Here is a 17,262-nt window from a genome sequence, read left to right as displayed (position 1 = left end):
TCGCCCGCTCACTACAGAGCACGGGGTCCTCTCAGTGTAATAATAATTTGACGGCAGTGCCGTCTTTTAGTTGTAAAGAGTTTGCTCATTGAACATCACGTCATCGTCCCCACCGTCGTTGTGAGACTATAAAATCGGATGCGCAGTGCGTCACGGGACGTTATTCGTTTGGTTCTTGCTAGATGCGCTTCTCAGTAGACACGGGGTGTCATACTGTAGGTTTAGACTTGTTGTTGTAGCCTAATGTGGTTTTAGTTGGTTGAGGTTATAGTACTAGGATGTGGTGTGCTAGGTTAGCTGGTTGGTCTGAGACCGGTATGGGGATGGAGGAGCCGGTCTAGGTAGGGACAGCTAGGGTTATCGTTGAGGGTAGTTTGTGTTGTCTCTCGTAGTGTGCGAGAATGTCTTTGGTGTGCCTACGAAGGCTCGATTAATCTAAAGGCTGTAATCCAGACGTATCTGGTTAGTCATTATCTAAGGTTACTTTTAGTGGTTTAGTCTCCAATGTCAATCATCATAATCACATCCTTCTGGTGGAAATGCCTTCAAATTAATAATTAGTTTACTAAATCATAACAAGATGTCGCTGTCCGTCATTAACTTGCAAATTTTTATTATAATGACTTGACATTTCTTGTACGATGGTGCGGGAACCCTTCGTGTGTGAGTCCGACTTGCACTTGACCGGTTTGTTTGTTACAGAATCCCCAGAACAAGTGACCAAAGAAGACAAGATGTACATGGAAATGAAGTCGACGCTGGATGACGCCACCCTGCTGTCCGAAAACGTTGAGGAATTTGGTGATGATGATGAATATATGAAGGTACATCTTTCTTAGATTACTTTTGTAGGGTTCTGTACCCGAAGCGTGCCAACTGCAAAAAACTGGACGCCGTGTCCCTAGGGCTGGGACCCTATTAGTAAGCCTCCACTGTACGTATGTCTGTCAGCAGGCTGTATCTCATGAATGTGTGTGTCTCACATATACACACATAGTGAGATCTATAGAGCGCACTCTGACAGACAAATTCATGTGAAAGATATAGCTCTGTCTCTTTTTAACTCTGTCTTAAGTCTAAGGTAGGTCAAAGTGCGCTCTATAAATCTCAGCCTAATACTAATGATTGAATAATAGAAAATGGTACGGAACTTTTCGTGTGTAAGTCCTACTTACACTTGACCGGTTTAAATAAAAAAAATATAAGACTTCATTTATCTTCACAGCTGGAAGACCAGTCAGGTAAAACGGTGGAACTGCCCCCAGCAGAGAGAAGGGCTTTGCTAGTAGGCTTGGCGCTGCACGAGCGTGGCAGAGCCGCGGCTAAGAAGAAGGACTATTCGCTGGCTCTCGTACTGTTGCTGGAGGCTGATCGACAGTTGAAGTAAGTTTATTGAAGACCAGTCGGGTACCCTTAATGGAAAGAAAAGAAAATGTCTCGTAAAAAAAATTTTTGCACTGTGGCGGTTGTCACAGATGCAACTAGATGGCGCTATTCAATCGATAACATTTCATGACGTAGTCCCGAACAAATGTACCGCCGACAGTACTCGCACTATCGGAGTTTTCTGCAATCTGGACTATATGTAGAAGTTTCAAGACCGAACCGTCGGCCCAGCTGGCGCTACCGAGCACAACCAACCGTCTCGGTGGGAGATCTCCCTTTAGTACGGTCGAGCCTGCACACCGCTCCCGTACAGCACTAAGACTAATCATTAGAATAATGTTAAACTTCGTTTCAGTGAATGCAGCTCCTCAATCCTGAGTTCAGTAGACAACGTGGCTGTTCTCCAGCTGGACATAGCGTGGTGCTACCTGTGTCTGCGGAACCTCTCCTCGGCCAACGACGCGGCGGCGAGGTTGGCTCGCGCGGAGAAGTCCTTCACCGCGACCTACGGGGAGGACCAGCAGAGGTTGATTGCGCTCAAGGGGACCAATGGTAAGCACATTAGTTTCAAGGTAGTGGAATGTCAAAGCGACGCGCCTAACTTACACAAGTATAAGTAACAATCACTAGCCACTAGGTATGATCTATGGTGTGACGATATTATATCACACGTGTTTTTTTTAAACGTTTACTGACAATTTAACGCCTGCGCCTGACGCTTGTAACAAACAGCAAGCGTGGGGACGGGTGGGCGGATGCTTGCCAATGCTTTGAGGCGTTCCGACGATTGGCAGCCAAGCCATCTGTGGTGTTTGCCGATGCTTGGTCGAGGCTCGACCGTACCAAAGGGAGATCTCCCACCGAGCTGTTGGTTGTGCTCAGTAGCGCCAGCTAGGCCGACGGTTGTATCTTGAAACTTCTTGATATAGTCCAGATTGCAGAAAACTCCGTTAGTGCGAGTACTGCCGGCGGTACATTTGTTCGAGACTACGTCATGAAATGTTATCGATTGAATAGCGCCATCTAGTTGCATCTGTGGCAACCGCCTCACTGTTGTTGTTTGCCCCAAGAGTCTGGCGCGTCCAAAACATAATACTTTACACTATAATCATGATCATCATCAATCCATCGCTGGCTCAGTACTGAACACGAGTCTCATCTCAGGATGAGAAGGGTGTGGCCATAGTCTACCATGCTGGCCAAGTGCGTATGGAACTATATAGCAATATTTTGTATGGCAGCGAACGAGCGCGTGCTGTTCATGCGTCTGTACTTGCTGCAAGGCATCGTGGCGTACCATCAGAACAGGCGCGCGCAAGCCGGCACCTTGCTGGACAAAGCCGAGGCCGAACTGAAGTACCTCAAGGTTTGTTTATTGTCTTCTCATCAGAAATATTCGGCCAAACCACTTGTAGAATTTTACCCGACTACGCAACTTGTAGGATTTTTACCCGACTACGCAACTTGTAGGATTTTTACCCGACTACGCAACTTGTAGGATTTTTACCCGACTACGCAACTTGTAGGATTTTTACCCGACTACGCAACTTGTAGGATTTTTACCCGACTACGCAACTTGTAGGATTTTTACCCGACTACGCAACTTGTAGGATTTTTACCCGACTACGCAACTTGTAGGATTTTTACCCGACTACGCAACTTGTAGGATTTTACCCGACTACGCAACTTGTAGGATTTTTACCCGACTACGCAACTTGTAGGATTTTTACCCGACTACGCAACTTGTAGGATTTTTACCCGACTACGCAACTTGTAGGATTTTTACCCGACTACGCAACTTGTAGGATTTTTACCCGACTACGCAACTTGTAGGATTTTTACCCGACTACGCAACTTGTAGGATTTTTACCCGACTACGCAACTTGTAGGATTTTTACCCGACTATCCGCCCTGACTGTTTAGCCCACATGGCACACCATAGCTTTTCACGGCCGATCCGTTCAACTGATTTTGACGAAATTTGGTACAACGATAACTTGCATCCAGGGGAAAGGACAGGAGTTACTTTTTGTCCCGAAAAATCAAAGAGTTCTCATAGAATTTTTAAAATCCTAACTTCACGCGATCGAAGTCGTATCAGCTAGTAGGTAATTAATTACACTTTTTGATGGTCGGTTGTTGGATTTATAAGATGACTAGCTTATGCTCGCGACTTCGTCCGCGTGGACTACAAAATTTCAAAACCCTATTTCACCCCCTTAGGAGTTGAATTTTCAAAAATCCTTTCTTAGCGGATGCCTACGTCATAATAGCTATCTGCATGCCAAATTTCAGCCCGATCCGTCCAGTAGTTTGAGCTGTGCGTTGATAGATCAGTCAGTCAGTCATTCAGTCAGTCAGTCAGTCAGACAGTCACCTTTTCCTTTTATATATATAAAGATATAGTGGTGATAATTATCCGAAATCGGTAGAAAACTCTGCCCCTTGATTGGCTGTGAAAAAACTGAACATCGAATTCAACCAATCAAGGGACAGAATTTACTACCAATTCGCTTCCTCGTATTGAATACTATACTGTATAAGTAAATTGTCCGCAAATTGCTAATGCGCGTGGCCGCCATTTTAGTGACGTCAGCACTAGACTGAGGTTTCGAGCTGATGGTATATTTTTACTTAAATATACGTCAAATGACGTCATTTTGATGTTAATGAGACATGGTTCCAGCGCAATAGCAATTTGCGGGACTTTTACGTAAAAACTCAATTCTATTATAGGTGGATGAAACTTCAGTACAAGCGCTGATGGAACTGGGCTGGTCCCGGGGACAGGCCATGACGGGGCTGAGGGCCACTGGAGGGGACCTGGATAGGGCGCATCACTGCTTAGAAGACAGGCGAAAGGAGCGGGAAGACGCCCGGGAGAAGCATAGACAAGAGAGGTGAATGATTTCATGCTAATCTATATACAGTGCGACAAGGCTATCTTGGCGCGTGGCGAAAATCGGAACTAACGTTGCCGTCAAGTATCCCCTTTGTTCTTGTTTGAATATTCTAAGCATTTGTTCTCCAACAGCGCCCCCTGTCAAGGGGATGACACTCACCTTATGCTCACTCTCCCCCTGCCCCCAAGGGGGGAGAGTGAGCATAAGGGACAAGGAAGAGACAAAAATAATTTGTAGGGAGTCAAGAAGGCGCCCCGGGAAAATGCCAAGAGCAAGTACCGAACGGGCGCCCTCCCGCGATTCGGCCCATATAACCGAGAGGTTGGTGGGGCCATGGGGGGTGGAGGGTTGCCCCCTGTCAATGTCATTCATGTGCCAAGGGAGCCTTGTCGCACTGTACAGTGTTCTTTTTTTGTGAAAACAATTTTAGCACAGTACATTTTTTGGTCAAGCGTGAGTTGTCCATAAAAATCAATTAAAACTAAAAGGTTTTTTTTATTGCCGATTGACTCAGTTTCATGTAATGGTCATTTCATTGTATCGAAAGAAAAAAATCAGGACCTCCGCCTCAAATCCCGATTGCCATGTCGACCTGTCGCGGACTATACATTATCTTGTCTGTAAATTCAGAGCCTCAACAGCTCAACGGGTAAAGGAGTGGACTGAAAACCGAATGGTCGACGGTTCAAACCCCGCCCGTTGCACTATTGTCGTACCTACTAGCACAAGCTTGACGCTTAGTTGGAGAGGAAAGGGGAATATTAGTCATTTAACATGGCTAATATTCTTTAAAAAAAAAAAAAAAATTGTCTTGTTGTTCAGGGAACAGCGCAAGCTCGGCATCTGCGAAGATGGTTCCGCAGTGAAGCCGCAGCTAGTGGAAGCTCTACAAGCCATGGGCTTCACGCGGCGGCTCGCAGTGTGCGCGCTGCGGAACTCCAACAACGTCGTCGCGGACGCCGTCAGGCTCATACAGGAGCAACCTGAGTTGGTGAGGACCCATCTATACATATTTTTTTTTTTTTTTTTTTTTTTTTTTTTTTTTTTTTTTTTTTTTTTTTTAATACAATAAAACTTAAAGCTAGCCTTATCTAATTACTATATAAATCATGACCGCGTGGAATGGTGCCAAGAATACTGGCTGCATTCCCGCGCTGGACAGCCAGGCTGATCCGTTGCGCAAAAAATGAGCCAGCCCTTTGTCACCAGTTGAGGCTATTAATCGCGGTGAAATGTCTCAAAATTTTTTAGCACTAAGACTCCATGGCCCCAGGGTCTCCACGGCAAACGGCACAAAAATGTAACTCTCTATAAGAGAGGCATACTTGCGCCGCTTGCCGTTTCCAGCTGTTTCTGCTGCGGCTCCCGGTCTTGATGCTGTCTCCCCGATATGACACGGGGCCAATGTGTCAACGCAAGTTGCGTCCCACATTAGCGCCCGTCCCCGTTCCCAGGGAACCAGCGTCAATCCATCAGGTCTCTTGCCATCATCCCGACTAATCCCTGCCGGCTCAATGAGCGCAGGAATATTTATGGTGGCAAGAGCTCTTGTAATAGGCTACTTGACTCATATCTAATTTCGTCCAATAAATGATTATTTATTATAGTATTTTGCTTAAGACAACGAAATATATCAATAACAATTATTAAAAACGCAGGATGGATATACAAATCTAATTTTAAAAAAGACAGTTTTTATTTTTATTTGAAACGCAGAAAACGCTGTCAGCCATGATGTGACGTCATTAAATATGTAAACAAAGAAATGTCATCCCAATGTCACGGAAGTTTATGCTGTTGTTTACAAATGCATGACGTCAGAGCACAGATAATCAATAGGCCAAACATGGCCGACAGTGTTTTCAGCTGTCTATGAAAAATATATTTTTAAATTAAAGTTTTACGGTTTTTAGGGCGCAAAAAAATATAGTGTTAATTTTTTTGATCTAATAGGACAAATATTAACCATTTAAGACCTACTTAAAAAAAGTGTCAAGTAGCCTATTGTATCGTTAAGAGAGCTATGCCTAAACATGTAAATGTAAATTAAACCTGACTATTCATAAGCACTTTTAAAAAGTTTACATGAATAAAAAAACATTCTATTCTATTCTATTCTATAACAGCCTACCGGAGCTCCTTTGGCAAGAGAGTCCGTGGATTCCAAATTTATCAACCTTTATTTATCTATACTTCACTACACATATCATCATCATCATCATGATCAACCCATCGCCGGCTCACTACAGAATAGAATAGAATAGAATAGAATTTATTTTATTCAAGTAGACTTATTACAAGTGCTTTTGAATCGTCAACTAGTTTAATTTACCACTGGTTTGGAATGCCGTTCCTACCGAGAAGAACCAGCTAGAAACTCGGCGGTTGCTCTTTTCAAGTCATCAATTTACAATATTATTATACCATACTGTACAAGCAATTGCAGCTCCGTGCATTACAGAGCACGGGTCTCCTCTCAAAGTGAGAAGGGTTTGGCTATAGTCTACCACGCTGGCCACGTGCGAATTGGTAGACTTCACACACCTTTGAGAACATTATGGAGAATTCTTAGGCATGCAGGTTTCCTCACGATGTTTTCCTTCACCGTTAAAGCAAGTGATATTTAATTACTTAAAACGCACATAACTCCAAAAAGTTAGAGGTGCGTGCCCGGGATCGAACCCCCGACCTCCGATTAGAAGGCAGACGTCCTAACCACTAGGCTATCAAGTATCACAGCATATAACTTACTACCTATATAAATCTTACAAATTTTTATTTTTAGGGTTCCATATCTCAAAAGGAAAAATGGAACCCTTGTAGATCACTTCGTTGTATACGTAATACCCGGCTGAGTTTGTTGTGGGCTCTTCTCAGACCTGGGCGCGTTTGGAACCCTCGTAGCGTTAGGTTTAAGTACATATTAATTGTCACCACTATATCATCTTACAAATTAACAATTTTGACCATCAGTAAGCGTAAAATTTTACCTATTCTGAATAAATAATTTGAGTTTGTGTTTGAGTTTGAGTTTATTTGTCTAAAACTGACATACATCTTCCAAGTTTGCCCGCTTCCATCTTAGACTGCATCATCACTCACCACCAGATGAGGTCGCAGTCAAGGGCTTACTTGTATCCAAAAAAAGATGATTGCAGTCAAAAAACTAGTGGTGTCAAATACTGTTAAACTTACATAATATAATATCAATAATTGTTATTAAAATTTATTGATAAATAAACACGTTAAAAATATAACACTGACTAAAAAAAAAAAAAAACACGATACCTACCCCACTTGATTTCATCTTACTTTAAAAATTGAAAACACTACTTTCATGAACACATTTCAATTTATTTTTGGTGATGTAACCAAACGAGTCGCAGGGAGCCGCTGGATTCAGGCGCCGCAAGACCGTGACGTGTGGAGTGGAAGTCACTCCAAGAGACTTATGTCCAGCAGTGGACGTCTATCGGTTGATGATGATGATGATGATGATGATGATGACGTGACCAGAAATTACGGTTTTCAAATTTTCCCCCTTGCGTGTGCTATAAAACCTAGGTAGGTACCTACCTACCTGATAAATTCATGATTCAAGGTCCATGGGAAGTACCCTGTAGGTTTCTTGACAGACAGACAGACAGACGGACGCACAGACAGACGGACGGACGGACGGACGCACAGACAGACGGACGGATGGACGCACAGACAGACGGACGGACGGACGCACAGACAGACGGACGGACGGACGCACAGACAGACAGACGGACGGACAGACAACGAAGTGAGCAAAATAAACAACACCATCAAATTACCCGAAAAAATAAACTAGCAAAAAGTCTATGAACGCGCACTATCGTTAATCGAACAGTATCGGTAATAAACAGAAATAACAAAAATTTCGACTATTGTATTATTTATGTATCAAATCAAAGCATCAACAAAAATAACAAAATTATTTAACTTATTTATTAACACAACATCGTAGGTATTCGATGGGAACAACAAAATCATTTGATATGCTAAATTTATCATCATATCGATGTGGTGCTATTTAACATTAGTTGACTTGCTATTTTTAACCATATTCAATGCATCGGTATTTTTAGCGCATGACGTAATCGGTCGCAATCGGTAGATATAATGTCGTCGCGCGCGCGTTTTGCACCGCGCGCCCCCTTCGAAATTTAATTTCCTGGAATCTTCGCGCTACCTACTTAAGTACCTACTGCAGCTACTTAGAACGTAGGTATAGGTCCTAACTATAATAATTTGTATTTTTTGATTTAATAATATTTTTTTATTTAAAATTGTTAAGTTTTAGTATCGCAGTTAATCAACAAACTTTAATATGTGTTAAATTAACAGGTTAATAAATAAATTGGTCACCTCTACAAAAAACGTGGTAGGTGATTCCGATGACTTCGTTTATGTGAATTTAAATTATATAAGATCCACATGTACAAAGTCGTTTAGCGGATGGGATGGGAAAAGCTAACACACAGACAAACACTTTCACATTTATAATAGTGTGGATTGTGTTGCAGTTGGTAGATAGCGAAGACTCGGAGGACATGGACCCGGACACGCCGAGCTCGGACGATTCGCTCGTGGAGCCCGACAACAAACTGGTTGCTGAGGTAAGTCTGTTTTGTGTTGCAGTTGGTAGATAGCGAAGACTCGGAGGACATGGACCCGGACACGCCGAGCTCGGACGATTCGCTCGTGGAGCCCGACAACAAACTGGTTGCTGAGGTAAGTCTGTTTTGTGTTGCAGTTGGTAGATAGCGAAGACTCGGAGGACATGGACCCGGACACGCCGAGCTCGGACGATTCGCTCGTGGAGCCCGACAACAAACTGGTTGCTGAGGTAAGTCTGTTTTGTGTTGCAGTTGGTAGATAGCGAAGACTCGGAGGACATGGACCCGGACACGCCGAGCTCGGACGATTCGCTCGTGGAGCCCGACAACAAACTGGTTGCTGAGGTAAGTCTGTTTTGTGTTGCAGTTGGTAGATAGCGAAGACTCGGAGGACATGGACCCGGACACGCCGAGCTCGGACGATTCGCTCGTGGAGCCCGACAACAAACTGGTTGCTGAGGTAAGTCTGTTTTGTGTTGCAGTTGGTAGATAGCGAAGACTCGGAGGACATGGACCCGGACACGCCGAGCTCGGACGATTCGCTCGTGGAGCCCGACAACAAACTGGTTGCTGAGGTAAGTCTGTTTTGTGTTGCAGTTGGTAGATAGCGAAGACTCGGAGGACATGGACCCGGACACGCCGAGCTCGGACGATTCGCTCGTGGAGCCCGACAACAAACTGGTTGCTGAGGTAAGTCTGTTTTGTGTTGCAGTTGGTAGATAGCGAAGACTCGGAGGACATGGACCCGGACACGCCGAGCTCGGACGATTCGCTCGTGGAGCCCGACAACAAACTGGTTGCTGAGGTAAGTCTGTTTTGTGTTGCAGTTGGTAGATAGCGAAGACTCGGAGGACATGGACCCGGACACGCCGAGCTCGGACGATTCGCTCGTGGAGCCCGACAACAAACTGGTTGCTGAGGTAAGTCTGTTTTGTGTTGCAGTTGGTAGATAGCGAAGACTCGGAGGACATGGACCCGGACACGCCGAGCTCGGACGATTCGCTCGTGGAGCCCGACAACAAACTGGTTGCTGAGGTAAGTCTGTTTTGTGTTGCAGTTGGTAGATAGCGAAGACTCGGAGGACATGGACCCGGACACGCCGAGCTCGGACGATTCGCTCGTGGAGCCCGACAACAAACTGGTTGCTGAGGTAAGTCTGTTTTGTGTTGCAGTTGGTAGATAGCGAAGACTCGGAGGACATGGACCCGGACACGCCGAGCTCGGACGATTCGCTCGTGGAGCCCGACAACAAACTGGTTGCTGAGGTAAGTCTGTTTTGTGTTGCAGTTGGTAGATAGCGAAGACTCGGAGGACATGGACCCGGACACGCCGAGCTCGGACGATTCGCTCGTGGAGCCCGACAACAAACTGGTTGCTGAGGTAAGTCTGTTTTGTGTTGCAGTTGGTAGATAGCGAAGACTCGGAGGACATGGACCCGGACACGCCGAGCTCGGACGATTCGCTCGTGGAGCCCGACAACAAACTGGTTGCTGAGGTAAGTCTGTTTTGTGTTGCAGTTGGTAGATAGCGAAGACTCGGAGGACATGGACCCGGACACGCCGAGCTCGGACGATTCGCTCGTGGAGCCCGACAACAAACTGGTTGCTGAGGTAAGTCTGTTTTGTGTTGCAGTTGGTAGATAGCGAAGACTCGGAGGACATGGACCCGGACACGCCGAGCTCGGACGATTCGCTCGTGGAGCCCGACAACAAACTGGTTGCTGAGGTAAGTCTGTTTTGTGTTGCAGTTGGTAGATAGCGAAGACTCGGAGGACATGGACCCGGACACGCCGAGCTCGGACGATTCGCTCGTGGAGCCCGACAACAAACTGGTTGCTGAGGTAAGTCTGTTTTGTGTTGCAGTTGGTAGATAGCGAAGACTCGGAGGACATGGACCCGGACACGCCGAGCTCGGACGATTCGCTCGTGGAGCCCGACAACAAACTGGTTGCTGAGGTAAGTCTGTTTTGTGTTGCAGTTGGTAGATAGCGAAGACTCGGAGGACATGGACCCGGACACGCCGAGCTCGGACGATTCGCTCGTGGAGCCCGACAACAAACTGGTTGCTGAGGTAAGTCTGTTTTGTGTTGCAGTTGGTAGATAGCGAAGACTCGGAGGACATGGACCCGGACACGCCGAGCTCGGACGATTCGCTCGTGGAGCCCGACAACAAACTGGTTGCTGAGGTAAGTCTGTTTTGTGTTGCAGTTGGTAGATAGCGAAGACTCGGAGGACATGGACCCGGACACGCCGAGCTCGGACGATTCGCTCGTGGAGCCCGACAACAAACTGGTTGCTGAGGTAAGTCTGTTTTGTGTTGCAGTTGGTAGATAGCGAAGACTCGGAGGACATGGACCCGGACACGCCGAGCTCGGACGATTCGCTCGTGGAGCCCGACAACAAACTGGTTGCTGAGGTAAGTCTGTTTGTGTTGCAGTTGGTAGATAGCGAAGACTCGGAGGACATGGACCCGGACACGCCGAGCTCGGACGATTCGCTCGTGGAGCCCGACAACAAACTGGTTGCTGAGGTAAGTCTGTTTTGTGTTGCAGTTGGTAGATAGCGAAGACTCGGAGGACATGGACCCGGACACGCCGAGCTCGGACGATTCGCTCGTGGAGCCCGACAACAAACTGGTTGCTGAGGTAAGCCCTGTTACGGCGGTTAATAAAAATAAATAAATAAAAATAAAAGAGCCTTTAGTCTAATACGTTACAAATAATCAAATTTAAACATAATCTTACATTTCATTTACCTTATTCCATTAGCAATCAAATAATCTATATATATAAAAGGAAAGGTGACTGACTGACTGAATGACTGACTGACTGACTGATCTATCAAGGCACAGCTCAAACTACTGGACGGATCGGGCTGAAATTTGGCATGCAGATAGCTATTACGACGTAGGCATCCGCTAAGAAAGGATTTTTGAAAATTCAACCCCTAAGGGGGTGAAATAGGGGGTTGAAATTTATATAGTCCACGCGGACGAAGTCGCGAGCATAAGCTAGTAATAATAATAATCATTCATGTTTTAAGTATAACCTATTATGATTCTATTATGTTGTTTTATTCTTTTTTCTGCATAAAGTTGTCATTAAATCATAAAACATAAATTAATATTAATGATGAATATTACGGCGGTTACGCACTCATCCAATCCAAGTCCTTGAAAAATAGGTTCTATTTTGTTTTGTATGGTAGCTTATGACTTATGTCGCAGATAATCGTTGGCATTCTCACGGATGACGGAAGTGAAGTCGCTATTAGGGATTAACACTGAAGAAGACCGCGGAGTACTACAATCGTAATTTATCGACATTTTGTACGATAAATAAAAAACGAAACATAAATAAAAACCTGTTTTTTTGTCTGTCTTGGCGGCTTGTAGTTTCTTGTGTGTCATTGACTTTCGCAAAGTAACGCCTGCTTGTATACAACATATTTCGGAATTCCTCCTCTTCAGATGATCGGCGGGGTGATTACGTAAAACTTTGCAGTAGCGACAGCAGTAGCAATTCGTTCATTTGCTGTCTCTCTTCTTCTTCTTATTTTGCTTTGTGGCTGCAGTAGCGACAGCAACGCGACAGCAGTAGCAATTCGTTAATTTGCTGTCTCTCTTCTTCTTCTTATTTTGCTTTGTGGCTGCAGTAGCGACAGCAACGCGACAGCAGTAGCAATTCGTTAATTTGCTGTCTCTCTTCTTCTTCTTATTTTGCTTTGTGGCTGCAGTAGCGACAGCAACGCGACAGCAGTAGCAATTCGTTAATTTGCTGTCTCTCTTCTTCTTCTTATTTTGCTTTGTGGCTATTGCTGTCTCTTTGTAGCATAGAGATATAAAGAGTTGCGTTAATGTCCTATAGAAAATAGCGGATCGGAAACTAGCTCAAGCTTATCGAAATTTTCATAAGTGTGTAAGAGACAATACTATAAATTCAACATAACTATAAAAACAGGGTTTCGGCACAATCCGCCATTTGCTATGCGTAAGTAGGTACTTGTTTTTCTTGTAAATAAATAACCTAATCTTTCTGATACTATGAACAAGCGCCGCCATTTTCTGTGCCAATACACGGTAAAACCCTAGATATTTTTTCATGGTTTAAATACTCTAAGCTCTGTAGTCGCTGTTTCGTGTGACGTTTGACAGTAATGATCGCGAGATTTACGCCTATCGCGAGATACGTATGCGGAACCCGCGGAACAGAAGTAGTACAGTTCAACATAGTATGATAAGTATATTGTAGAATTATTGTTAGTTTATGGTTCCGTGGCGTCACCCGGTTCAGGGTACCAGCTGAAAATCAGCGCTGTATGTTCTTGTGCATCAAGGCATACAGCATAATGCTGAGCTGGGACCCTTTTTCGGGTTGTGCCACACAATATGACAGTTTGTTCCGGCGCTTCCTTTGCTTGAAGCGCGTTAGGCTTATGCTCAGGTAGGTGGAGAAGGCGCTGGAATAACCAGATCTTAGTTATAAGGTGTGATGTCAAAGTCAAAGTCAAATGATTTATTCAAAATAGGTAATAAATTACTCTTATTGATTGTCTGGTGTAGTGTTAGATTTGTAAGATATAGTGGTGATAATTATAACGCAAACTTAAAACTAAAGCTACGAGGGTTCCAAACGCGCCCAGGTCTGAGAAGAGCCCACAACAAACTCAGCCGGGTATTCTTTTTATTATCACCACTTTACAAAATTATTGAAACTTATTAGAACTATCACAAAGTCGTTAAGCAACTCATTCCCAAGCTTGCTTATCATTTAAATAATCCTTTACATTGTAATAGGATTTTTAAATTAGTTTACGTTTTATGATATGATGTGAGGGACAGTTTGCAAAATAAACGTATTTTTTTCTTTCTTTCTTTCTTTCTTTCTTTCTTTATTCTTGTTGCCTAGTTGGAAGCGATGGGGTACCCGGCAGAGGAAGCCCGCAGCGCGCTGCGTCTCACACATAACCACGTCAGCAAAGCCGTCGATTTACTTGTGGGCTGGTGCTCCCAACCCTGTGAGTATCATCATCATCATCATCATGCTGCTAGACGTCCACTGCTGGACATAGATCTCTTGTTGGGACTTCCACACGCCACGGTCTTATGCGACATTTTTAAGAATAGATGAAGTATGAATCACTACCCCTATTATAAATGCGAAAGTGATTTATGATTTATGATTTATTTATTCATTTGCTTTCATGGTTACATGAAGCCCCGTTAGGGCATTGCAAAGTTAGTTACATTAACAATACATACCTAGGTACATGCTAATTACATGCAAGCTACGTGTTACATTATTTTATAATAGATTTTATCAGGTAATTATATAGGGCATTCATTTTGAATCGAAATTATTTTTATTGATTGATCGCATTAATTAATTAAGTTTGTTATAACGTCAACTAGTTTCTTCTTTGTTAATAATTTAGTAATATTAGGTAGGTACAAGTATGTTAATATAAATAGTTTCGATTATCAGTAAGAATGTCATTTTAAACTTAAATTAACAGGTTATAGTAAGTACAACATAGTCTGAAGCATGGATTTAGAAGTAACAATTCTTATAACTTACATAAGTATTAGTAGGTATTTAAAAATTCTTTGGTCTAAAGTCTAAACATACAAATAGGATATGCAAATATGGTGTCGGTCGTGCAATTGAGGTCATGTATTAAATAGGTAGGTATGGTTAGTTTTGCAGTAATTCGTGTATCTCATAGAAACTATTCTGTATGAGCCATTGCTTGAGTTTACGCTTAAAGGTCCTATCGTTATTTGTGTCTGTCTGTCTGTCCATCTGCTAGCTTTACACGGCCCAACAGTTCAACCGATTTTGATGAAATTTGGTACAGAGTCAGCTTACATACCGGGGAAGGACGTAGGCTATACTATATACTATTTTTATAGTCTATATTATTTTTATCCCGGAAAATTAAAGAGTTCCCACGGGATTTTCAAAAACCTAACTCCACCCGGACGAAGTCGCGGGTAATCCATTGGGTACGAGTCTCCTTCTCATTAGACGGTTTTGGTCATAGTCTACCACGCTGGCCAAGTGCGGATTGGCAGACTTCACACACGACCTTCGACGACCGACGAGGTCCCGGGTTCGATTCCTGGCAGGGGTTTGGAATTTTATAATTTCTAAATTTCTGGTCTGGTCTGGTGGGAGGCTTCGGCCGTGGCTAGTTACCACCCTACCGGCAAAGCCGTGCCGCCAAGCGATTTAGCGTTCCGGTACGATGCCGTGTAGAAACGAAAGGGGTACGGGTTTAATAAAAACTGCCATATCCCTTCCAGGTTAGCCCGCTATCATCTTAGACTGCATCATCACTTACCATCAGGTGAGATTGCAGTCAAGGGCTAACTTGTATCTGAATAAAAAAATAAAAAAAACCTTTGAGAACTCTCAGGCATGCAGGTTTCCTCACGATGTTTTCCTTAATTGTTGAAAACGCACATAACTCCCAATAATTAGGGGTTTTTACCCCCCCCCCCCCCCCCCCCTTTCATCTTCCAAATTTTCACTCAGCTTTCACTAGACAAAGTATAATCTAGTGTTTGTCATACAGGCGATCCGTCAAATCCGTCCACGAGTGCCGCGGAGGCTTCGCGAAAGAAGCAGAAGAAAGAAACCAGAGAAAAAAGGTAAACATAGCAATTTTTACGGTGCCAGGTCCAGTGGGTAATGAAAATCGCTCACGAATAGTATCACTACCCTTATTATAAATGTAAAAGTGTGTTTGTTTGTTGGTTTATTGGTTTGTTGGTTTGTCCTCCAATCACGTCGCAACGGTGAAACGGATTCACGTGATTTTTGCATGGGTATAGATAAAGACCTGGAGAGTGACATAGGCTACTAGACAATATTCTTTAAAAAAAGAAAAAAAGAAAAAAAAAATTAGCTGCTACCCGCGACTTTATCCGCGTGGAATTAGGTTTTTTTAAAAATCCCGTTTGAACTCTTTCATTTTCCGGGATAAAAACTATATCGATTCAAAAAATCACGTCGATCCGATGCTCCGTTGCGACGTGATTGAAGGACAAACCAACAAACAAACACACTTTCGCGTTTATAATAAGGGTATGTGAAAGTGTGTCTGTCTGTCTGCTAGCTTTTCACAGCCCATCAGTTTAACTGATTTTGATGAAATTTGGCATAGAGTTAGCTTACATCCCGGGGAAGGAGATAGGCTACTTTTATCCCAGAAAATAAATAAAAGAGTTCCCACGGGATTTTTAAAAAACCTGATTCCACTCGAACAAAGTCGCGGGCATCAGCTAGTAAACATTTTTTTTTTTAATTTTGATTATTTGATAGGAGAAAACAGCGCGAGTTGGCGCTGCGTCGCTTGAAGACAGCAATACGGACTGATGAAGACGACTACCTGAGCGCTTCGCTGGCTGAAGAGGAACAGTTCCTCGCGCAGTACAAGTCGCTGTTGTGAGGCTTATTGGCTTTCCATACTAGCTGTCCTCGCCTATGGTGCGCAAACGTGGACACTGACAGCCGTACTCAGAGCCGCTTAATCGTTACTTGAGTTTAGTTTAAACGAGACAGAGCTATATCCCTCACGTAAATCTGTCTCGTTTTAACTCAATCTTAAGTAACGATTAGCGACTCTGAGTACGGCGATCATCAGTACTATCACCTGTCTTCGTTTTTGCCAGCGTTCTAGTTACACCTGTATATGTATAGATTTTTAGATTTTGTCGAGTCCCTTTATACATCTCTATATATAAAAAATAATATATAAAAATGAATCGGTAAATGTGTTGCTGATCGCAAATCTCGAGAACAGCTGAACCGATTTCGCTAATTCTTTTTAGGGTTCCGTACCTCAAAAGGAAAAACGGAACCCTTATAGGATCACTTTGTTGTGTGTCTGTCTGTCTGTCAAGAAACCTACAGGGTACTTCCCGTTGACCTAGAATCATGAATTTTGGCAGGTAGGTAGATCTTATAGCTGACATGTGGGTAAAAATTTGAAAACCGTGAATTTAGGGTTAGATCACACAAAAAAAATTAAATTGTGGTCTTGAACTAATAATTAGTATTTTCAACTTTCGAAGTGAGTTACTATATCAAGTGGGGTGTCATATGAAAGGTCTTCACTTGTACATTCTAAAACAGATTTTTATTTATTTTTATGCATCATAGTTTTTGAATTATCGTGCAAAATGACGAAAAAATACGACTGTAGTACGGAACCCTTGTTGAGCGAGCCTGACTCGCACTTGGCCGGTTTTTTTATAATATTCCTTAAAGTACGAGGATGGTTCTTACGGAGAGAAAAATTTAAAAATATCCTGAAAAAGAATCGACT

General features: G+C 43.5%; 2 protein-coding genes across 2 annotated transcripts in view; one reads left to right on the top strand and one right to left on the bottom strand.

Moving 5' to 3' along the window:
* LOC117992749 (uncharacterized) overlaps positions 1-17,262 on the bottom strand; it is a 229,281-nt gene that overhangs the window by 98,881 nt on the left and 113,138 nt on the right. The gene's annotated exons all lie outside the window — the stretch shown is intronic.
* On the top strand, positions 642-16,749 carry LOC117992751 (NEDD8 ultimate buster 1-like). The gene is made up of 10 exons (XM_034980466.2): positions 642-824; positions 1,226-1,383; positions 1,742-1,938; positions 2,628-2,752; positions 4,123-4,286; positions 5,112-5,280; positions 8,840-8,932; positions 13,839-13,947; positions 15,508-15,583; positions 16,257-16,749. The coding sequence occupies exons 1-10, from the start codon at positions 642-644 to the stop codon at positions 16,381-16,383; spliced, it is 1,401 nt and encodes a 466-aa protein (XP_034836357.2). The 3' UTR covers positions 16,384-16,749.

The sequence above is a fragment of the Maniola hyperantus genome, chromosome 22, assembly GCF_902806685.2.
Source record: "Maniola hyperantus chromosome 22, iAphHyp1.2, whole genome shotgun sequence".
Taxonomy (NCBI): Eukaryota; Metazoa; Arthropoda; class Insecta; order Lepidoptera; family Nymphalidae; genus Maniola; species Maniola hyperantus.
The sequence above is the reverse complement of the archived record's forward strand: the minus strand, read 5'-3'. Positions and strand labels throughout refer to the sequence as shown.